The 26,276-nt window shown below is 32.4% G+C and overlaps 1 protein-coding gene across 1 annotated transcript in view; it reads left to right on the plus strand.

Annotated features, from left to right (window-relative positions):
* The window catches only part of LOC114339583 (dynein axonemal heavy chain 1-like), a 452,416-nt gene that overhangs the window by 261,019 nt on the left and 165,121 nt on the right, over positions 1-26,276 (plus strand). The window contains exon 11 of the mRNA XM_050660135.1: positions 1,856-2,050. Within this exon, the coding sequence (XP_050516092.1) occupies positions 1,856-2,050 (195 nt within the window). The remainder of the gene's footprint in view (positions 1-1,855; positions 2,051-26,276) is intronic.

Raw genomic sequence — 26,276 nt, forward strand, 5'->3', positions numbered from 1 at the left:
CTTTTTAGTCTCATACATTCGCAACTTTTCCACGGTATTATGACTTGAAAAAATAATTTTAGTTTTTTCGGCCCACCCTACTTTTTAATCTTTAAATTTAAGTTGTGGAACTCCTCACAAAACTTAGTATAGCTTACAGGTTTTAAACTCTTTTCAGATAGGGTACGATTGTATTCTTCATATTTTAGTGTCATTATCGTCAAATGTGGAGAAACAAATTTTTTCCACAATCTTGTTTTAAGTAGTGGCTTTCATAAGCTGGGATTCCAATTAGAGATTGATTTACTGTATTCCTTTTTTCTTCAGTTATACATTTTTTTCTAAAATTTCCTTGTTCATCCGGTTGGAATATGCCCGAAGAATATGATCTTTTCTTTTGAATAATAGTTTATAAGTATATCCGACTTTCTCCAACTACTTTTAGCAAAAAAGACAAATCAGCTTTAAAGGCGCGCGGCGTACAGATAGTTAACGTAATAACTTATTAGTGTACAGTGTGTTAAATCGCAAAATTGTGGGACTTAACACACTGAGTCTTCCTGTTTCTTAAATAATGTTTAGTGTAAAAAGTGATATGTGTAAGTTCGGGACTTAACACGCTTTACACCTTGACCCGTCAAAATAGCCCGGTCAAAACAGCCCGCAAACAAAATAGCCCCGACAGAATAGATCGCACACAAAATAGCCCCGGTCAAAACAGCCCCGACTAAAATAGCCCCGGCTAAAACAGCCTCTTATAAACAATTACATAATTATTTATACAAGGTGTCCAAAAACTTTTTTTAATTTAAATTATTTGACAAAAAGGAAGAATGTATTTAATTTATTTAATTTAAAATGCATTTTACTGCTGCCCGAAAACAGAAAAAAATGTTTATATCATAAATTAACATTGATTTTCGCTTAACTTAAATGTTCCAACTTCCAAGAGGCAGGAAAGACAGGACTTGAGTTCTCTGAAAAAACAATTTTTATTTAATGTGGTTAAGATAAATATCTCAATAGAGGATAATTACAATTTCTGAAAAAATGTATTTTTAAGGAATTATTTCATGATGAATTCTGAAGGGAGCTTTTTTTCGGGGCTATTTTGTCGGGGCTATTTTGTCGGCGGGCTATTATTCCGCGGCTATTTTGTCTGCAGGCTATTTTGTCGGAGCTATTTTGTGTGCGGGATATTATGTCGGGGCTATTTTGTCGGAGATTTTTTGACGGGGTACCGCTTTACACAGTTAGTATTGATTGTTTTTCATTTGTGTAAAATCAATATCTCAGTTTAGGAATGGACAAATTGATGATGGACTTGACAAATTATACACACATGTAGATATGTATCAAATTCTAACATAAAGATAGTGCATTTGCTAATTTCGACCATTCTTGGACTTAATTCGCTTTACGCATAGAGCACAGATATATGAATTAACATATATGTAATCAGTGGTTTGTTGTTTGTTTGTTTATTTTATTGTTTGTCTGTCATAATAAATGTAATCTAATGTCAGACCAATCAAATACACTGCTCAAAATAATCAAATATTACTAAGAGTCGTATCAGTTTTTTAGGATCCAGCTTGAAAACTAGAAATCTTTTATAGTAATGTCAAACTACGTTAAATATCTTGTACAGGAGTGTGAAACCCCATATTGTAAGAACAAGCATTATGAGGGAAATCTAAATATGAGAAAATCTACAGGTTAACCTACCATAAAAAAAATGTATGTCTGCTCTACCACGTAGTAATTAATAACCCTGTAGATTTCGGCATATTTTTAAGGCTGGAGAATATTTGTCACTGAGTATCCTCAGTCGACCTAACTCATCCTGTGTATATAATTATGATTTTTGTTTTAGGACCTTATGTGCAAATAACAGATTTTGAAAAATTGTCGGATGCACTGAACTATTATCTCGAAGATTATAACCTTCAAAGTACGAAACCGATGAAACTGGTGCTATTTTTGGATGCGATGATACACATATCCAGAATCTCCAGAATAATTAGGCAGCCTTTAGCCAATGCGCTGCTGCTGGGTATGGGAGGTTCAGGTAATATTAAAATGCAATAGTGTATACAGTAAACAGTGTTATACGATTTATCAAATGTTATCTCTATTAATTCACAGGCCAACAAGAAAAATTTTTTATAAAACTTTCCTTACAAATTTATGTGAATCTCATGTATTTTTTGGCGCTAAAAAAGAATCTGAAATTAGATTTTACGTATCACCCATAGTTTTCCCACATTATGACACTGGTTTATTATACATTATAATAATTTGAAAGAGACAAAATACCGAAATACATTAAAATGGTACATTATTAGAATAAAACCTTTTATCTAATTCTTATTTTGTAATATTATAATTCTGTGCAATCATTTCAGGAGTCAATGCTTTTGTATTTTCTTTCTCTTTTTTATGTAAAACTTCTGAAGTAGCTTTTTTTCCTGTGCCAGGCACTATGTTGTTCTTGATGAAGTGACCAACAGTAATCACCTTGATATCCTAGTGAAATCGTTCGCCTTGTTCTTTACTGACATCACCAAGATTTTCAGGGAAAAAGTCAAGATGGTAATGAAAAAGTTGGATTTTGAGGCTCATCTGACATCCCAAATCTTAAATCTTATCTAATATCTTAAAAAACTTATCTTATAAATTAGCTAATATAATGTCGTAGTTAGGGTCTTTCACATTACCTAAAAACTTATTTACAACCTTTTTGAATGCAATACAAGTAGTCTGGGCTGATTATCGGAGAACAGGCCATTTTTGGGAAAAGTTATTTACCAGCAATTTTATTGCTGGAATCGAATCTTATTATTGTATGTATTAATAATATAGGTATGCAAAGTCCGCAGACAGTGTGCTACTTTTTTTATAAACAAAATGGCGCTTGAAAATCGTGTTTTTTTCAATTTTTGCTCTATAACTCCAAAGATTTTAACTTTACACCAAACATACTCAAATAAAAATTCATCGCAATTAAATTCTGCATAGATACGTGTTTTTTCCGATTTACTTCGACGAAAACTTTCCCCGGAAAAAATGGGTTTTTCCAACACAATCTTTAATTGTCATATAAACTTTTAGATAAGTAATTGTTAATCAATAATTAAATAACTTGGTAGTGTAAAAGCCCTTTTCGTATACATTATAATTCCAGAATCCGATGGAAATTTAACGAAAAGTTTAGCAACAATTGAATTGGTAATTAAAAATTCACGGTCGCTATAATAACGACAATAATTATGATGCATAAGAATAGCTATGATTTTTTCATAAAAATACACCATACCGATCTAATGTACTTTACAGAATTGAAATTGGGCTATTAAGGCGGCCTCAGGAATATTTTAAAGTTATAAAGAATTTTTTGGCTTATAAACAAATGGAATATCTCGGGAAATATTAAACTAAATTAAATTGTTTGAAGAATTTGAAAAGAGATTTGAACCATATTTTCTTTGAATGCAAAATTAACGAGAGATATATAAATCAATTGTATTACAATTTACGACAAACACAAGTTAATTTTCCAATTAGTATAGAATATCTACTAAGTTGTCATAAAATGGAATGTCACACACACACACACCCACACCCACCCACCCACACACACGCACACTCACACACACCCACCCACCCACACACACGCACACACACACACACACACACACACACACACACACACACAAACACACACACACACACACACACACACACACACACACACACACACACACACACACACACACACACACACACACACACACACACACACACACACACACACACACACACACACACACACACACACACACACACACACACACACACACACAACCGGTCAAACAGTTGACAACCGGTCAAACAGTTGACAACCGGTCAAAGTTGACCGGAATTTACGGCAAAGATGTAAACAATAGGATCATAATTTTAAAATAAATTAATTTATTATAACAAAACAAAAGCAAGTTTGACATTTAATAATGCGTTAGTTCGATGGGTCTACTCACACACACACACACACACACACACACACACACACACACACACACAACCGGTCAAACAGTTGACAACCGGTCAAAGTTGACCGGAATTTACGGCAAAGATGTAAACAATAGGATCATAATTTTAAAATAAATTAATTTATTATAACAAAACAAAAGCAAGTTTGACATTTAATAATGTGTTAGTTCGATGGGTCTACTCGAGTTACTTGGGAACAAAAAAAGAATGAAGGAAATTGCTCCATGGGAAGCCGAGAAAATGCATTTTTTTAACGTATACCGATTTTGAACTTTGAGGGTTACATTTTCTCCAACCTAATTTTTGATTGGAATTTTGGCAATTTTCACACGTATTATCGATAGTTTTTATTATAATAATATATGTTATGAGTATTATAAAGATATGAAAATTGGTGACAAGAAAGAGGACAAAAATAAAAAGGTGATGCTTTGAAAATTATGATCCTATTGTTTGTATCTTCCGTAAATTCCGGTCAAGTTTGACCGATTGTATCTCAGGAACCACTCATCATAATTAAACGTTTTTCGTTTAAAATAAGCGTCCTGTCATTTTTTTCGAATACCGTTTTCACAATTTAATTTAGTTTAATATTTCCCGAGATATTCTATTTGTTTATAAGCCAAAAAATTCTTTATAATTTTAAAATATTCCTGAGGCCGCTTAAACAGTCCCATTTCAATTCTGTAATGTACATTAGATAGGTATAGTGTCTTTTTATGAAAAAATCATAGTTATTCTTATGCATCATAATTATTGTCGTTATTATAGTGACCGTAAATTTTTAATTAACAATTCAATTGTTGCTAAACTGTTCATTCAATTTCCATCTGCTTCTGGAATATTAATCTATATGAAAAGGGCTTTTACATTACTAAGTTATTTAATTATTTATTAACAAATACTTATCTAAAATTTTAGTTGAAGATTAAAGATTTTGTTGAAAAAACCCGCTTTTTCCGGGGAAACTTTTCGTCGAAGTGAACCGGAAAAAACACGTCTCTATGCAGAATTTAATTGCGCTGAATTTTTATTTGAGTGTTCTTGGTGTAAAGTTAAAATCTTTGGAATTATAGAGCAAAAATTGAAAAAAACACGATTTTCGGGCGCCATTTTGTTTATAAAAAAAGTAGCACACTATCTGCGGACTTTGCATACCCATATTATTAATACATACAATAATAAGATTCGATTACAGCAATAAAATTGCTGGTAAATAACTTTTCCTTGTATTTTGCTAATTAGCCCAGAGTAAAGCTTCTCTTTCTTAGGGTCGATTTCTCATACCTGCGGTAATCTATGGTTCAGTTGAACCAGGTTCACCGGTGATCTACGGTTTTGTTCGGAATGCATTTCTCATTGCACGTTCATGTCAGCGCTCGTTCTACAGCTTTCGAGAAATGCCAATAGATGGCAAAAGGTAAAAAACTGTCGCCATTTTGAACTACCTTTTTTATGCTGTTTTTGAATAAAGTTAAATTTAGCTAGTTAAATCTAGCGGCTTTTGCTAGCAGTTGCCGCTAGGGCATCTATGCCATTTCGTTCGTTGCAATTCGGGACTGCACGCTGGGGTTTGTTTTGGTTGGATCAGGGAGAGCAGCATATGTGCCTCCTGATGAGAGACTAATAAGTTTCGAAACCGGTAGAGGTGCTTGCAGCACTCTCTGATTGGACTGGAATATGGTTCGGCTGTATTTTCGTTTTGCAACGAAATTGAAAATGGTTATTCATTTTTAAATTTTAGTATTTATAGTCAAATAGTCAATATAATAATTATAAATAAATTTTATAAAAACAAAAATAATGTTATCGTTATCGTTAGGCTTAATATAATAAAATAGGATATATTTATATTATGACAGCGTTTCGTGTTAATACAACGCATGCGTAGTCCATAAAATCATCTGAACTGAGTTCTGAAATCTTTGAAGGGCCGAATTCCACCGTTCAAGCATCGTTCAAGTTTAAACTGCCATCGGTTGAACGTGCGAATTGAGAAAGACGATTTTGACTTTAAACTGACGTTTACTAGAAGTTCAGGTTAAACTGGAGTTGAACTCGATATGAGAAATTGGCCCTTAGTAGTCATCTTGGTTTCAAAGGTAATTATGCAATTTTAAATGTTAAATTGTGAAAGAATGGTGGGTGATACAGCATTTTTAATATGCATTTCGGACTCAGCACACTAAAATACATAAGATAGAGGCAATCTTATCAAAAAAGTTTTTTCATCGTTGGCCTGTTATTAAAAACAAATTATGTGTTATTTTAAATCAGAGATGATCCACCATCCCCATACGTACGTTTCGGTCTCTACAGACCTCTTCAGTGGAGCTACATGAACACCTCTGAATGGAAACGAAACCAAGCTGTCTATTTAAGCAGCATTTGTAATAAAATGCTATGTTATGGTACTGTAATTCCTCAGGCCCTAGGGATTTTGCCGCCCTGGGCAAGATCGGCGACCGCCCCCCTCCCTTTGGTAGACCCATGACTCACCACCTTTCAAGCGATCGCCAACTTAAACCACGATTGTATTTTTATCGATGTGTGTTTTGTGCTAAATTATTTAATACGCAATTTTCCACTTTATTTGTACGATACACGCTTAAAAACACAAATTTATTTCCAAAATTTTCATGAAATTTTACTACATTACTATCTTATATTAAAACTTTCATTGCTCACAACTCAGATCCAAGTAATTTTTAAAACAGATAAAATTTATAAATTTTTTAATATAACGCTTTATCCTTGGCACGGGAAAAGTCTTTTGATAATTCTCCAAGATCCAGGAACTCAGCTATTTCGTGTTCAATAGAGATTGTCGCTGGAGTACACAAACTTTCCTGGAACATAGTTGATCTTAACTATTTTGTTATTAGTTTTAGCTTTGAAAATCTTCTATCTCCAGAGGCCACTGTCACTGGTAGGGTTAATATAATTCTCAAAGCAACACTAACGTTGGGTGTGAAATCAAAATCATACTCTCTAATCATTTTCAGGCTCTGTAGCGGTGTACCTACTATTGGGCTTCACAATCGTGGAAAGTATTTTGAATTAATCTTTTAGATCAGCATAATTTAGATCTTTTGACTTATCAAAAGTTAAAGCATCACATAGCTTAAAACATTTATCTGATAAATCCGTAGCAGTAATATCCTTCTAATCTAATCTGGTTTATGTCGTACAAAAACTCAAAAATTTCACCAATGTCTCTTGATTTGCGCTGAAATCTATCACTTAATGCATTAACGGTTGTGTCTATATTTTTTAAATAGAAGTCAACTTTATATCGTGTCTTTTGATCTCAGTTCATATTTTCATCTTCAGCCTCATAGCGGAATTGTCTTTCCATTTGTTCTCTTTCTTGCTATTACTGTGCCTCCGTTTTTCAAGTTCTCACTTTCTAACTTTGCGTCTGTCAAATAGCCCTGGAATTTTAAATCACTTCTGAGAGACTTAAAATGGATTTCCTTTTTTCTAATAAACCGACAGCTTGATACACTTCCATATCAATAGGGCTTTTCATCAATTGTCATTTGTTTCGAGCTTCTGTCATATGTTGTATAATCTGTGTATAATATTAATAAACACGGATTATACGACATATGACAAAAGCTCGAAACAAATGACTGTGAATGAAAAGCCCTATACTTTGCAATGATTTGCTGACTACGTCGATGTGAAGTAAATGTCATGCCATATTACCATAGAGCAAAGAAAAGTAAAGTCACGGATTTAATTTACCAAACAGCTTGCCTCATGAGCAACTATTTTATCATTGTTTTTATTGACACTGATTTCTACAAGAGCATCGTAGATTTCTTCAATTTGGTATCTGATGGGAGTAATTGCATCAATTCTACTTTCCCACCTAGTTTCGGACAAGGGTTTCAATGTTAGGCTAGAAATATATATTGTAAAAAGTTCTAAAATTTTGTCACTAAGGAAAAGTAAGAAACTACAAACTGTGAGGAGCTTTAGCAGCATCGTTCAAGACTAGGTTGAGTGAATTGCTAGAACATGTTACAAAAAGTGCTCTAGGATTTATTTTCAAAATTCTGTTTTGAACTCCCAAGTTCTTCCCTCTCATGTTTGCCCCATTATCATACCATTGTTCTCTCATATCTTCCAAAGGTATTCCCAGTTCCATTCAGTTGTTGTAAAATAACTTCTGTAGAACACGAACCTAAATGGACAGAACGTACAATACGTAATAGTCATTTGTTCCACCCCAGAAATATCAGGTGTACAATCTAAAATTATGCTTTAATGCTTTTCTGATTTCAAAAAGTTTAAAATTGAATTTTTGATTTGGTCATGGAGGAGCTGAATAATTTTATTTTGAATACGTTTTCCCAATTACTGATGCTGCTTGTTACTACCATTCGTTGTTCTTTTAATGTGCTCTTGTAAAACAGAATCAAATTTTCTAAAGAGCTCAACAAGCTTAAAAAATTACCATTGTTGTGATGAAAAAGTTTATCAGGATCGCTCCTCAATGGAAGCCGCTGTTGTGCTAATAACTGTATTATTGATATAAGTAGTTCTATTAAATTTTTCCAATGACGATGATCCCACTATTCTTATGCGATGAAGAAGAAGGAGGCGTTGTCGATTTCCCGTCGAATGAACCTTGCAATTGTTATTTTTTTTTTCACTTAGTTGCCTTTTTGCCGCTCTTGTTCATAATATTGATTTTTATAATATTAAAAACATAATTAATTATTTAATCAATTCTAAAAATTGGCTGTCCTCTAAAGTTTGCCGCCCCTAAATTTTCCGTCCTGGGCAGCCGCCCAGTTCGCCCACCCCTGGGGCCGGGCCTGTTTTCCTAAGCATTCCACATACCTAACAGTTTTTATTTGTGAGTTATTGGTGAATCTTTCCCACCATTAAATTCAAAAATTACGTGAAATTTTATTAGGCTAGCCGTAAAAATATTTAATCAAAAATATGTTTTTTTATTTTTGATTAAAGCGGACGTTGCTAAAAGGGTTGAAAAATTAAATAAAATCATAAATTATGCATAGAAATATTAAAAAACATTAGTTTATTTGATTAAACTAGATTAGTTGCGCCAGAAAGCTCAAATCTGCATTTTTACCATTTAAAAAGGCTGGATGTCACCGCTAAAGTGCAAAAAGAGCAAGTTGGCACCATATCACTTTTGTTTATGTCCAGGTATCCAGTGTCACAGGTATCCTCTAACTACTCACCAATTTTCATGAGAATATGGAGGTTCAACAAAATCGGTGGTGACTGCACTTTCAGAAATATAAAAAATAATTTTAAAACAGGGGTTGATTTCACTCCTAAAATACAAGATGCGCAAATTAATACTATATCATTTTTGTTTCTTGAGGTATCCTCTAATTACTCACCAATTTTCATGAGAATCAATGCAGGTTCAACGAAATCGTAGGTGAAAATCTTTGATGACTGCACTTTCAGAAATATAAAAAATAATTTTAAAGCAGTGGTGGATTTCACCCCTAAAATAAAATAAGCTCAAGTTAACACCATTTTTCTTTCAAATTTATTCAAAATTTATTCAAAAATATGTATGTACGACATTTTACATTTAGATCCTATATTATTAGTGTCGACTGACTCAGCAGCATGCCTAGGCAGGAGTTGCCTGTTTTGCACTGTACTATCTCAATCGAAACTGTATCAATTGTACATAAAAGTAGTATTAAGGTTGGAACTAAGAAGTAACATACCTAACTATCGAAGAGATAATGCAACAGAACAGGACGGACGGTAAACCTCTCTAGCTGCTGAATACTTTGTTAATAATTATAATACCAATATACACCCAAATTTTACTCGCTGTCGTTATATACATTATATACGTTATATACGTTTTATGCTGTCGTTCATACATTAAGACATTGCGTCCAAAAATAATTGTAAGTGGGTTTTTAGATAGGTTTTTATGTATTTTTTAAATTTAAATAATTTAGGTTCTTGTTTGATATGTATAGGAATTATATTATAAAATTTAGGTCCAAAGAACATTAGGGATCTTTGTGTTACTGATTTTTTGAACTGCTGAATACAAATATCCATATTTGTTACTGATCGAGTTAATCGGTTGTTTTGAAATTTAAATTTGTTTATATAAACATTTAAAACACAGTTGTATATGTAGAGGGATTTAACACTAAATATCTTGGATTCATCATATAGTTTTTTTGTTGGATACAGTTTTCTTTTTTTTAATTATTTTTAATAGAGTATTTTGAACTGTTTTTAAAATGTTAAGAGTTTTGTTAAACGCGCCACCCCATGCTACAATACAATATCTTAAGACTGATTCTGCAAGCGAGTTATAAACTATGATTAATTTTTTCCTGGGTAGAATATCTCTCAAGATATAAAATTTATGCATTAGAGCCCTTATTCGTTTACTGACATGAGTGATATGGTCTGACCAACGTAAATGTTGATCTATGAAGACAACTAAATACTTTATAGAGAAAACTTTTTCTATTGAAGAACAGTCACAATTTTGTCTTTGACATTTTGCGTTATGCAATTTTATATGAAAATTTGTAGGTTGGTCAACAATTGTGGGGGTAAAGGCGATATATTTTGTTTTGTTAATATTTAATGTCAGTTTGTTAAATTTTAGCCATAAGTTTAGCTGTATTAGGTTCATTTCAGAGCTGGTTTTAACCTCCTTCCATGTTTTCCTCATAAATAATATTGGCGTGTCATCGGCATAACAAACAATGTGGCCGTTGAAACTATTAATGCTTGTGATATTGTTCAGATAAATATTAAATAAAAGTGGTCCTAGTACTGTTCCTTGTGGTACTCCGAATTTTATTATAGATTCAGAACTCAATTCTGGGCCAATTTGTACTCGTTGAGGTCTTTCCGACAAATAATCTGCTATTACATTTAGTGCAATTCCCCTAACCCCATAATTACTTAGTTTATCTAAGAGAATTTTATGAGAGACCGTGTCAAACGCCTTAGCTAAATCAAGGAAAACCACTAAGCATTTAAATGATTCATCGACAGCTCCTATCACTTTCTCCAGTAGGTCAACTACAGCCCTTTCTGTACTTGATTTTTTTACAAAACCAAATTGCTTATCTGAAATAACATTATTTATACGAAAAAATTCAAGCAACCTTTCTTTTAGGGCCATTTCAAATATCTTAGCAAAATTATTTATTAAAGAAATGGGCCTATAGTTGTTCAGTTTACTCGAATTTTCGGATTTAAAAATGGGGGTGACTGCAGATTCTTTCCATTGTAGTGGTATTTTACCACTTTGAAAACACAAATTTATAATGAGTTAAAGGCTGTGAGATTAGATCAAGGATATTTTTTATTGTTTTAGCATACAATTTATCTGGTCCAGGAGCACAGTTATTTTTTAACTTTGATATTAGTATTGTTACTTCATTTTTAGTTACTGGTTTTAAGAATAAGCTAGATTGAACCTTATCATTAGCAATAAAATTATCAGGTATACTTGTCACCGGTATTCTATTTGCCATATCAGCACCAATATTAGAAAAGGAATTATTAAACATATCTGCTTTTTCTTTGTTATTACTTACAGTTATATTGTCATTAACAATTGATATGTGTTCAATGTTTTTCAATCATTTATAATATTCCACATTTTTTTTGTGTTTCCACCAGCTTCATGAATTTTATTTTGATAAAAGTCATTCTTGGTTTTTTTTAGTATTGTGTGTGCTATCGGATTTCTTGACTGTGGACTTAATCCATTAGCCGAACCAAATTTGTTTACTAACTAAAATCTTATGAGATATCTGTTATACTCTCATTATATTTTTGAATATGAATGACCTATTTGATAATAATGATTTACAAATATAAGTACTTATTATTTTAATGATAGCTTCTTTCATTTTTTTTATTTTATATATATATACACACATATTTTTTTTATTATTTTTTTTTTTTTTTCTTTTTTTTTTAATTATTTTAATTTATTTTTTTTTTGTAATTTATTTATATATTTTTTTTTTTTATTTTTTTTATTTATTTATTATGTGTTTTTTTTTCTTTTTTTCCTAACCTAAGGATTATTAACTGGGATACATAAGTGCTCAGGGGTCTTTCAGAGCAAAATCAAACAAGACCAGACCACGGAAAGGAGGGTCAACAAATGGGGTAAACAAAGGTAACTTATATATATAATTTCACAATTTTAGTTTTATATTATTAATGTGTTTAATTAGGATCTCGTAGATACTTTTATCTTTTGTAGCAATCAGTGTTTGTAAACTAAAAGGTTTTCTTATGTGTTGTTTAGTATGAATTTGATTTATAAAATGTTCTACTTCTTTTTCTTTTAGTTTGCAATCTAATATCATATGTTCTGCGGATCCTAATTCTCCACATTCACAACAGTTTGTGTCAGACAATCCTATTTTATATTTATGTTCTGGAACTAAGGAGTGACCAAACCTAAGTCTACATATATATGATATGAGGACCTTGTTGCCTTGATAATCACTAAACCAGCCTTTAGATGGAATATCTGTTTGAATACTTTTATAATACAGTCCCTTTTTGGAGTTGGTATACCATTCTTTCCAGTTATTCATTTTGTTGTTATTAATATAAGCATATGCGTCATTTAGTGTTAGCTTATATTCACAGTTAGTTTCTAGTTCTGTAGCACTCTTTGCTAGTTTGTCTACAATTTCATTGTGTTTTAAATTGCAGTGAGCTTTTATCCAGCAGAAAGATATTTCTTTGCCTTTGGCTTTGAGTTCGATAAAGTTTCTTATTATTTCTATAATAATATGATTGTTATGTCCTGTCCACTTTTCCAATTTACTTAGAGCACTTTTGCTATCTGTCAGTATTACGAATCTATTGTTGTTATTGTTGATCGTGGCTATGTATTGCATTGCTTTCAATATTGCTATTAGTTCGCCTGTAAATACCGTGGTATCTTCATCCAGTCCTATTCCTTCTTTGTACTGTGTTTTAGGGTCCCATATGGCAGCAGCAACTTTAGAGTTAATCTTTGAGGCATCTGTATAAATTTGGTAATACTGTGGGCATAGTGTTTCTATATCTGCATTAAACATAGAGTTCCTTAAATTCGCTGGAAAGTTCGAATAATCTTTCATGTAAATTGGCTGTATATTAGGAGTGCTATTTAGATATATTTGAAATGTGGGTGATATTTTTGATGTGTATAATTTATTTTTAAATTGGCGCAAGCTGTTATATGTTTCAGCAAGTAGTAAAGAAGGTTTTTTCTTCCAGTATTCACTCGTTAGGTCATGTATAAAAAGTTTTTGACACTTATCCCCTATTAAACTCTCTTTAGCAATACTTTTAAGTATAAACTTTTCGCATAAAGTTTTTCTTCTTAGGTATAGTGGTGGTTCATTACACTCTATACTTAAATTTGACAATGGGGTGCTTATGAGAGCTCCGATAGATAATCGAAGGCATTTATTTGATAACACGTCTACTTTTTTAAGATGAGTTTTGGCTGCCTGATTATAAAATATGCATCCATAATCTAAAATAGATCTTATGTATGATCTGTACATTATTAATGAAATATTGGCATCTGCTCCCCAAGTTATGTGACTTACTGCTCGTAATGCATTATAACCTTTTTCAGCTCTTGTCACAATGTATTCAATATGGTCTTTCCAGCTCAGTTTTCTATCTAATATCATCCCCAAATACTTAATTTTAGGTTGAACTTTGAACTGGACGTTTTGTATTTTTACTAGTTCGGGAAGTTTTTGCTTTCTGGAGAATATGCAAATTTGTGTTTTATTTAAAGATATTGTTAAATTTAAGTGATACAAGTCTTCAAGTAAACAACTGTATACTTTATTTATTATTTTGCAGCCCTTTTCTATCTCGTTTTGGTCTACGTAAATACATATGTCATCTGCAAACTGTAATATTTTACCTTGGGTACTATTTGATATGCTTTTACCTATATCCGAAGTATAAATAGCATATAATATTGGGCATAGAATACTTCCTTGAGGTATCCCAATGTTTGATATTCTGGGACCTAATAGTTTATTCCCAATTTGGATATACAAGATTCTATTACTGTAAAGTTTATAAATTCTCCAGCATAGTATATCTGGGATTCCTATTTTCTTCATTTGGTGATACAGGCTTACCAGATTAACATTGTCATATGCATTCTCGACGTCTATAAATGTAGCTACAACTGACTTATTAGTAGAAAATGAGTTGTAAACATCTAGTACCAAGTGTGATAAGTTTTCCATTGTTGAACATGATTTTCGGAATCCAAATTGTGTTGGAGAGAGTCGAGAATTTTTCTCCAGCCAAAATTCTAATCTTTGTTTAATCATTCTCTCCAATGTTTTCAAGATACATGACGATAGCGAAATGCCTCTGTATGAATCAGGACAATTTGCGGGTTTGTATTGCTTGAGAATTGGGACTATAATATATTCTTTCCATGAGTTTGGAACTTCCATGCTTGTCCATATGCGGTTTATTATATTTAGTAGTTGTATTTTTCTTTGGATAGGCAAATTATATAGCATACTATAGTGAATACTGTCCTTTCCTGGAGCTGAGTTGTTATTGTTTTTTAAACAATTTTTAAGCTCTTCCAAATTAAATAATTCTGTTAGAAATTTACTGTCTTCAGTGATTGTACTGTTCGTTGTACATGTAATTTCTTCCTCTAGGACCCAAGGTCTGGCAATTTTGTTAAAGAATAGTTCGATCCATTCATTTTCAACTATTGGATTTTTAGATGGATTATAGGCGTTTTTTAATTTTCTAATCTCACTCCATATTTTACCTATCGGTGTATTTTTGTTCAAACTATTACATACATTTTTCCATGAGGCTCTTTTACTATTTAAAATAATTCTTTTTTTATATGCGTCTGCTTGCTGATATTTTAAGTAATTTTCGTGATTAGATATTCTTTTAAATTGTAAAAAGGCCTCTTTTTGTAGTCTAATAGCCTCCCTACATTCATTATTCCACCATGGTTTATTAAATTTTGCATTGGTCACTTGTCTCTTCTCTGGAATGCTAATTTTACTAGCATCATTTATAGAATCATAAAACATTTGATATTCTTGTTCTGTATTTTGTCCTATATTGTCTTTTTGTTTATTGCTTAACAAGTAAGAGAAAACTGTCCAATCCGCTTTTTTAATATCCCATTTAATTCTATTTCTAATTATATCATTATTATCAAAACAGGTATTTACATTACTATCATGTGCAAATTCGATAACTACTGGATAATGGTCTGAACCCAGACTCATATTTTCTGTGTGCCAAGAGCATTTATAATAGATATCTCTTGAGCAAATTGTTAGATCTATAGCTGACTTATTTTTATTCATGGACCTCCGAATTAATGTTTCCGAACCGTCATTTAAGAAATTAAGTCCACATTCTTCCATAGCTTCAAAAAGATTTATCCCTTCGCGATCAGTTTCATCACATCCCCATATTTTATTATGGCAATTGAAGTCTCCCCCCACTAAAAATGGTTTGTTTAAACTATTAAAGAACCTGACCCACTCATTTTTCGATATACCTAGTTTAGGTTTTGCATATAGAGAATATAGATTTAAAATATTTTGATTTAAAATGACTTGTACTGCAACACACATTACATTATTTATTTTATAAAAATCTAAGTTATTCTGAAAATTTATGTTTTTATTTAATAATATTGCGACCCCTCCAAAACCTTGCGGTCTATCTTCGCGAAATATATTATATCGAGAAAAATTTATGTTTGTGTTTGGTTTCAACCAAGTTTCACTCAATAATATAGCCAAAAATTTATTTTCAAATATATATTTTTCGAAATGTCCCTTATTGTGTATTATCGATCGTGAATTCCACTGTAAGATTTTTTTACTTGTTAGATCCATTTAAAATTTTTTCTAGACTATCTTTAAATTCTTCCATAATTTGTTTATTTTCTGTCGGCAAAAGTTTTTTACCTAATATATTTTTAAAAATTGTTAATATATTTTCACTAAGGTTTTTGTTTGTTGTTTGGTTATTTTGTGTTACCTGTTTGTGATACATTGGAATATTCTTAGGAATTGGTAGAGGCGGGTACGCAGAGGTGCTAGGATTGTTTAAAATATTTTCATGTTCTTCCGAATATGGGTAAACCGGTTTATTTTGAGTGGCTTCGCTCCATTTTCTTTTTGTTGTTATTGTATATCTATTTCCTGCATTTGATGTTTTTAAGGCTGAGGTATAACTATTACTGTATTTTAATTTTGCTTCTTCAAATGCCATATTTTCGTTTACCATAAGATATTTGATAGCCTTTTGTTTCTCAAACTCAGGACATTTTGCTCGGTCCAGTGCTGAGTGTTTTCCAAAACAGAATAAACAAGTAGGCTCTGTTAACTCACATGCTTCAGATTCATGCTCCTGTCCACATTGTCCACATCTTTTTTTCCCTCTACATTGACCAGTGACGTGGCCATACCTTAAACAATTTAGGCATTGTATTACTCTCGGTATATAGGTTTCGACTTGATATATCATTCTCTCAATGATAACTTCTTTTGGTATCATTTGTCCTCTAAAAGTCACCACTATCGTACCCGTCTCTATCAGCTCGTTGTTTGATTTTCTTTTCATTCTTTTTACACTTAATACCTTAAAATTACCATATTTACAAACAATAATGTCCTTTAATTCGTTTTCTGAGATACCTTTATCGACCCCTTTAATTACTCCACTTTTTTGTACCATAAAATTAGGAATGTATATGTCATAATCTTTTTCTAATAAATTTTTACTATCAATTAAAATATTTGCGCTTTTATATGAATTACATTCAATTCTAACTTTATTTCTACCAATAACGCTGATGTGAACTATATTATCTCTTACCGTAGGTTCTGCAGAAAGCACAAGACGCGCGGTGGCGATTCGATGTAGACGGCCAATGTGCCCGTTTCGGTTTTGTAAATAGACAAAATACGGTCCTTGGTCTCCTTGTGTATATTTATTTTTAATAGGTTTAATTAGCAACTGGTTTTCATTAGAATTATTGTTATCGCTTACCTGATAAACTGGAAAAAAGTTATTTGATTGTGTTTTTGCTACCTTTTGTACCTGTGAACTTGCATTTTGACTTATTTGTGTTTGTTTTTCCTCCTGATCCAGTTCCATACTATTAATATTTATCGTCCCTCCCCGATCGGGTGGATGTCCTTTGCCAATGGTATTGACTTCCATTTTATTAATTACCGACTCACCAAAACTAATTTTCACCGATCACACACGCAAAAACGAACTGTTCGCTTCGAATGCTAAATCGATACTGTTTTTTTTTAGTAGACTATTAAGTTTGTTTCTATAATTTTTATATTCAGCATTAAGTGCTGGTGAAAATTGTTTTAATAACTTCTTTTTAAGAAAATCTCGTCGTTTGATTGACGACATCAGCCCCACCGTTATCCAGGGTTTTATTTTTAATATTTTTTTATTCATACTTTTTACCTCCGTAGAGGTTTGTATGTAATTATTTAAGTTATTTATAAATGTATCATATGCAACTTGAGAATCTATTTTGTTTATATAAATATCATTCCAATGTTCATTTTTTAAAAGCTGTTGTAGTTTTCCGATATTAAGGCTTTTAATTATGACTGGAGATTCAGGTGTAGGGTTTTTTTTAGTTTCATTATTTACCAAAACGGCTGGAGTGAAGTGATCAGTCATGTCAGTGTGAAAAACGAACGGATCAATACTAATTTGCTGTTTTAGATTAGCTTGTGTTTTTATAAATATATGATCAATGATTGATTTTGTATTTATTGTCACTCTCGTTGGCTTTTTTTTTTTTTTTTTTTTTATTTACAAAATTGCATCAACCACTAAGGGTCATTAGCATGGTACAATAATTACATAAATGGCTAAAATGTTACATTAAATTTTGTGAACGAGTCTTGCATTTCTTAAAAAGTTTATAGTTCTGTCGTTATTTGACCCGTTTAGGCACTCTTTGGATGTAGTCGGTAATCCAACTTGATGTCGCTCTAGGGTGTATAAAGGGCAGTCCACTAGCACATGGTTCACTGTAGTTACACTATCACAACTGTAGCAAATGGGAACTTGTTCGCCACTTAAAAGGTAGTCGTGTGTTAACTTCGTGTGGCCTATACGCAACCTAGAGATGCATACTTGGTCTCGTCGCTTTTGTGGGAGATTGTATACAGCTACCTCTTCTTTAATGTTCTTCATAGATGTCTCTGAATTGCTCCAGTGAAGTTGCCAATTCTCACTTATTTTGTTTTTAAAATGTTGCTTCAGGTCGCTATGAACGCATTTAGTGACTAATGTTGATTGTGGATTTTCTGTTGCCTCCCTTGCTAACTGATCAGCTTTTTCATTTCCAGTTATACCACAGTGTGACGGAACCCAAAGAAATTTAACAAATCGATCGTTTTCTTGACACCTCATTAGTTCTGACTTTATAAGCAATAAGATGGGATGTTTTGCGTATAACTGTTTCATAGAGCTGAGGGCACTTAAAGAGTCGGTTATTATCAAAGAATTTTTTATGTTTTTATTGTTTACAAATGTTATTGCTTGCAAAATAGCAAGAAGTTCTGCTGAAAATACGGTTGATCTAAGGGACAGTGAGAAGGAGAAGTCTTGGTGTAAAGTTGTAAAAGAAGCCCCTACCCCATTGTCAGATTTAGACGCATCTGTAAAAATGTGGAAGTTCTTAGCAGAGTTTAATTTCTCTGCTGCTTTCTTTTTAATTATACTATGTGGTGTGTCATATTTGTCGTGGATAGTAAGACTTGTATCACAAATAGGTAGCTGTATTCTCCAAGGAGGTTGATGTTTAAGGTTAGTTACATTGTATGTCTCAGGAAAATGTATGTTTAAGCTATTTTGTAATCTCTGTATCCGGATATAAAACGGCGGACTTAATCTTTGTGAGGTGTTAAATATCGATGTGAATCTGTCGGCAAACGTGTTTTTAAATGTCGGTATATGTGGATTAGCCGACAATTTAGCTGCATATACAAGGCTGAGGAAGTTTCTTCTTAGTTGGAGGGAAGGTTCACCTGATTCACAGTATAAACTTTCAATCGGGCTAGTATGATGAGCTCCCAGCGCTATTCTTATCGCTGTATTATGTACAGGATCTAGTAATTTAAGTATTGGTGCTTTGGCTGAATTGTAAGCAACTGCGCCATAATCTAGTTTAGAACGAATAAGCGTTCTGTAGACAGTTATGAGTGTTTGGAAATCGGCTCCCCAATGTTTGTGAGATATGCTTTTTAATAAACTTAGGCCATTTTGAGTTGTTTGTCGAAGATGAAAGATATGATCTTTCCAGGTTAACCTATGATCTAATTTCATTCCTAAAAAGGTAGTTGATTCAACATAAGCAATAGGTAACGAGTTTAAGGTGAGCTTAGGTGGTAATATGATGTTTTTTGGGTTCTTGCTAAAGAAAATTGCTTTTGTTTTGTTTGGACAAAACTGTAGACCACAACTCTCTGACCAATTTTCTAGTTGATTGATAGAGGCTTGTATATATCTGGTAAGTGTTAAAACATTTTTCCCTCTAGAAAATATGACAAGATCATCAGCATATAAGCGTGCTTTTACTAATGAACTAAAGGATTTAGAGATATCATTAATCGCAATAAGGAACAGTATTACGCTTAGTGTAGAACCTTGTGGGATACCGTTAGTTTGCGTTGTTGGCTCTGAAAAAACATTATCTACACGAACTCTAAACTGACGAAATTTTAGAAAATTTTTTATAAATTTGAGGATGTTACCTTTGATTGACCATCTGGATAAGTTTTTTAATATGTCAGATCTCCAAATTGTATCATACGCATGAGTTATGTCAAAGAAAACTGCTAAACACTCTTGATTGCATCCAAATGCTTCATGAATCTCTGATTCTATATCAACTAGATTATCTAAAGTAGATCTTGATTTCCTAAAACCACTTTGAATAGGGGTAAGAAGTTGTTTATCTTCTAGATACCACAGTAGTCTGTTGCTTACCATTTTCTCCAGAATTTTACATATAGAACATGTCAGCGAAATCGGTCGATAGGACTCAGGGTCTGATTTACTTTTCCCATGCTTAATGACTGGAATAATAATTGACTGGTACCAACTATCTGGAAATACATTTTTTGTCCAGATAAAATTGTAAATTTTTAGTAAGTATTGTTTACCTTCTTCTGGTAATGATTTTAAAAATGTAACTGGAATGTTATCAGGTCCAGGACTGGTATCTTTTGTACAGTTTAATGAATATAGTAACTCATCCATTGAGAGTATGGCATTAAGAGGAGAATCTGTATGATCCTCTAAATCTATGTAAGTGTTCTCTAAATTTTGTTTGTGTATTATGGACTTAGTAGAGATACTGTCATTACTGGAGTGTCTTAGATATGTATCAGCTAGTAGAGCGGTTATTTGTTCTTTGGTCGAGCAAGTAAGATTGTTATATTCTAAATAATGGATTGTATTGAAGGATTTTTTACCATTCATTTTATTAATCATTTTCCAAACTTCGGAAATAGGAGTAGATGAATTTAAGGACGAGACATATGTTTTCCACGCTTCTCGCCTACTTTTCTTCAATATATATCTAGAGTAGGCTCTCTTTTGCTTATATTCGAGTTGGTTTTGAAGTGTAGGAAATTTTTTAAATTTGTAAAAAGAACTTTTTGACTCTCTGATTGCTACTTTACATTCTTGATTCCACCAAGGGACTGGAGGGTGTTTTTTTGGAAATTTTATAAAACCTACGGATAATTCTGCAGCTGTTGTTATAAGCTGAATAAAACTGGAAACTATATGATTAATACTTGCATGGTCATCGCTGGGAGAAGTTAGCTCAGATACGGATCGAGATATTAAAGAAGAATATAAAGACCAGTCGGCATGCTTTAGATTCCATTTATTAGACGGGATAGAAGAGGGAGTTACATTATTATTTGTTATTAATATTGGGAAGTGATCGCTTCCATGTAGATAAGGTGTTACTTGCCAAGACAGTCCAGGTTGTAAAACAGGGTCACATAGAGTTAAATCAATCGCTGAACCGCCACCTGTAGAGACATTAAATCTTGTAATACTACCGTCATTAAGTAAGTTGACATTAAGGTTAGTTATAATTTGTTCAATTTTACGCCCTAGACTATCTGATTTACTTGAGCCCCATAGGACATGATGTGCATTGAAGTCGCCTAAAATAATTCGTGGTTGAGGAATTTGATTAAAAAGGTCTGATAATTCGCGAGCTGAAGGATCAGTACCGGGAGGAATGTATATATTGCAGATGTTTATTTTTTGAGGTCCTTTCAGAGATATTGCTATAGCCTCTAATTGTGTATTTAAATCTATTATTTCAGTATTATATTGGTTATGTACATAAATAGCTGTCCCTCCACTAGCCTGGTTTGCATTAAGTCTATTTTTAATATATGGTGTATAGTTTTTTAGTTTATAAAATTTCTGCTGTTTAAAGTGTGTTTCTTGTAGACAAATGATGGACGGTGTGAATTTTGACATTAGTAATTTGAATTCTTCTAGACGGGTGTAAAACCCGTTCAGATTCCATTGAATTATGGAGTTGAATGTTTTTAATTAGTGGGTGTGTCGCTAAAATCTGTAGAAGAATAGTCATCCTGTAGTTTGCTAAGCTTATTCCTCAGTCTTGTACATCGAGATTTCAAGTATCTATGTGATAGCACTGGATAAAGCTTTTTTAAGAGATCTATTAACCCTTCGATATCTTCCGTGTATATTTTAGCAATACTAAGTGGATCTGGAGATCCGTGAGCGTTTTCAAATAAATCTATTAGCTCTTCTTGACTTAAACAGCTACTGTTCGACTTATCTTGGAAAAAATTCACTGTACAGGTCGTAAGATCTTCAGCTACGTTATGATGGGTTTGGAGATCTGTTTTTGTTCTTTTGTGTTTTGTAATGGGTTCTTTAAAGGGACTTCTACCCTCTGTTTCAGGAGAAGTTAGATCAGAAGCATTTCTTTTAGGTGTTTGCCCTTCTGTTTGAGTTGCTGTTATAGTTTCATTTGTTTTAACCGGTTCCGTCACCATTGTTTGGGAGTTATCGAAAGATGTAGAGTTTTTTGGTGATGGTGAAGTGATTGTTGCAGTGGAGGTTTGTGGTGCGAGTGCAGTGAGTGTTTCAGTAGAGTTTTGTGGTGCGGGTGAAGTGATTGTTTCAGTAGAGTTTTGTTGTGCGGTTGAAGTGGTTGTTTCAGTAGGTTGTGAATTACTGATATGTTTAGTAAGTACGGGAGAATTTGCTGTTGGTTGAGTTTTATTTTGTTGTGAACTAATAGATTGATCACATTGTGATTGGGAAATGTTTGTTGTATTGTCATCGGTGGATTGATTATTAGAATTTGGGCATCGAGATGCTAAATGATTAGTTTGTTTACAAATAAAGCACGTTTGTTTTTCTAGTGAGAAATATATTCGGTGGTTCGATTGATCGTGGTTAATTAATATTGAATCGGGAAGATTTTCAAGATTTTTAGGGGCTATATAAGTAAAACGTCGAAAACTAATGATATGCCTAAAACTAGGATTTGATGTTCCGATCCGTAGAAAATCTACTGGTGTTATTTGATAGATTCCTATCTTCTTGAGTTCATTTTCTATGACGTTATGTGGTATGGAAGGAGGTACATTAGAAATTATTAGTTTTTCATTTGGAGTAATTAGCTTTCTAGCTTGAATGCGATGTTGATTTACTATTATTATCCCATTGTCTGTTTTCAAAAATGTTTCAACAATATTTTCTGAAGTGAAGTAGATGCATATACGATCATTAACAATTCGGGATATTGCAAGTATATTTTTGGGGTCAACTGAGTTGGCTACAGCATTCAGGTAATCCTCGATTTTTGAATTTGGAACTGAATTTAATACAACCGCTTGTTTTTTTGAAGGGAATAATATACTGGTAGGTTCATTTAAAACTGTTGAATATAACTTTGGTGAAGTAGTATCATTTTTGGGAATTTCTTGTTGAGGAAAAACATTTGATGATGAAGCTTCGTTCATATTGATCTACGGAACCTGAGTACGGTCCTTACACCAACACGCAATCATTGGTAATAAGTCGATTTAATTAAATAAATTAAATAACTTACAGTAAATGTCCAAGTATCGGTAATTTTTGTCGATAATTTACACTTTTCACTTTTAGTACTCAACGTTTATAAACAAACCGCAAAAACTAGTTGTGATTAAACTAATTAGGTGTTGCTTCGTTGAACGCTCGAAGACGAATCCACTCTCGTTGGCTTGTTTATATAGGAATTTAATATATTCAAATAACTGTTTGTATAAACTTCATCTTTTTTTTTAAATCAATATTAATATCACCTGCAAATATTTCAATATTTTGTTTTTGTATTGTTCCAAAATATTCACCCAAATCCCCTAAAAGTTGTTTAATATCTGTTGATGGAAGCCTATAAAAAGCCGTTATACCTATTTTGCAAATTGTATTAGATAATTTTTTACTAGAAAACGTTACCCTTAAAAATTTACTTTCATTGATGGGTAATATATTTACCGAGGCACTTAAATTATTCCTAATATAAACAACAACACCATCATTCTTACTTGAGCTATTCTCTAACCACTCACCAATTTTCATAAGAATCAATGGAGGTTCAACAAAATCGGTGGTGAATGCACTTTCAGAAATATAAAATATAATTTTAAAACAGGGGTTGATTTCACTCCTAAAATACAAAATGCGCAAGTTAACACTATATCATTTTTGTTTCTTGAGGTATCCTCTAACCACTCACCAATTTTCATGAGAATCAATGCAGGTTCAACGAAATCGTAGGTGAAAACCTTTGATGACCACTTTCAGAAATATAAAAAAAAAACAGTGGTCGATTTCAACCCTAAAAGGACAAAAGCGCAAATTGGCACTATGTCACATAATTTGTTCCTTAAGGTCCAATTTTTATAAAAATAGAGGTTCATAGGCGAGCGGCACATCCCTAATTTGAGGCTTAGAAGTCGAAAAAGCGACCATGATTGGTGAATGGCAAGATTTGCTCATTCTTTATGTTTTTATGTTTTCGGAGTCGTTGAATCCGAATGAAGTTTATTTTTATCTACTGTCTGTCCCACCTTGACTTTACAGTACACGAACATACGGCAATACAATCCTTATGGGAGTTTTCAGCGCGGCGATGCCGATTTTCTTCAAAAGAATTTTCAATCGGACATTACCAGGTCCTAAAAATGTCGGTCCCTAAAAATGTTAAATTAAAACTAACCCGTTACAAGCAAGTAAAACAATATTTTTCATTGTTTTTTTGTGAGTGATATTCATTTTCGAAAAGTAATCAGCAATTTTATAATCGATATGCGTAACTTTTTTTGGTTAAGAATGGTAGAATATTCAACATTTAAAGTGGATGTTGTTCTATGGTTGTTAATTTATGTATGTATTGACAGTATAGACAGTTCTGAAGTAATGTCAAGAAAAATATAAAATATATTGTCAGTCAAGTTTCAGTAAAGTTTTATATTGTCCTACCAGGTCCTACAGTTGAGAATAAATATAAAGTATAATTATTGTTGATGGTCAGTTCACCTAAATTAAATTATAACAAAGAATATTAAATACGCTTAAAATTATTACTAAGTTAGAACATTGTATTGAGTAACGTATTGCTTATTTGGAAAATTTGAATCCTAATTGCAGTTTATTGTTATTCTTAATGACTGATTTCCAAGATGAAATTAATGTCATTTTAATGTGTTTACACCCTACGACAGTGGCAGTGAAAGTGAGGAAGACGGGATTATAGAAAGAAGCTAAAATATAATATATTTATATGTTAAAAAACTATATTATAGTTTAAATGTATTTTTCTACAACCGTGTTAAAAATGCAATTTTTAGCACTCCATACGAGCGTTAAAAATGCTACTTTAAGGCACTAGTGCTTTAAATTTTTTAAGGCACTGCAGTTCGTATTGACCGTATAGGCAATTTTGATGTATGTAATGCCGAAAAAATATAAAAATGGAGTGTCAGTCAAGTTCAAGTAAAAGTTTTTGTAGATATTGTCCTGTAATTACGTTTGTAGAAAAAATATTGTATGATATGCGTGCTAAAAAGTACATTTTTAAGGAAATCACGTGAATTTCACATGCGTGCCTTAAACGTGTACTTTTAACACTTATATTATAAATAACTATTGAATTATTTAGGTACCTACGTATTTATTAAGGTGTAACATATTTATGCGCTTAAATACACACACCGGCAAAATCAGCCGATCACTTTAAAAATGGGACATGTTTGATGTCTCGAATTTCCTAAACCTGTTGTCCGATTTGAGTGATTCTTTTAGTATGTTATAGCCTTATTATTTAAGAATACCGGTGTAATAATATTGTTGCTAGATAGGTAAATGGCATTTTATACCGGGTGTAACAATCATATTGTGTTTTTTTCTTAAAGTTCGGAACACCCTGTGGAAAATTCTAGCACATATAGAATATTGAAATTAAAACTAAATTATAGCCTTAGGTTTTCTTAACATTTTATTTTTTTATTCATTTGCCTATGTTGGAAAATAAAAAAGTTATGTGCTTTAACAACTAGCCATGTTTTTCATCAATAAATCCTCATAGTGGGGGAGGAAATTATGCTAAATTTGCAGTTACTCGAGCGTTATGGGGACCTATTGGATTGTGAAGAGTCGGTGCTAAAACCAAAAAAAGTTAAGTTAAGTTTTCCATAAAGTGTGGGACTCTACATTTTTTAATTTAATTTTCCATTTCCAACAATCGTTTTTTCCTATTATAACGCTATCTATCCATAATTGGAAAAAATGTTGTGAATAGAAGTTGCTTATTTTAACGTCAAGTATCCAAATCTGCAATAAAAATTGGGTGCTCCTATTTAAGATTTTAAAGTAACCCCCACCCAACCTTTGTGGGGGGTCGTGTTTGGTGCCATTCGATAGATTTTTGAAAAATATTGAATACGTGTATTTTTCAGTTTTACGATCTGATGTTCATTTCGCAAAATATCGCAGAGTTCGTAATTAAAATTTTAAATTTACCCCCCACCCCTCTCCGAGGGGTGTCGTGTTTAGTATTATTCGATAGATTTTTGAAAAATATTAAACACGTATTTTTTAGTTTTTAGATGTGA

This window comes from Diabrotica virgifera, chromosome 9 (assembly GCF_917563875.1).
Source record: "Diabrotica virgifera virgifera chromosome 9, PGI_DIABVI_V3a".
NCBI classification, from domain to species: domain Eukaryota; kingdom Metazoa; phylum Arthropoda; class Insecta; order Coleoptera; family Chrysomelidae; genus Diabrotica; species Diabrotica virgifera.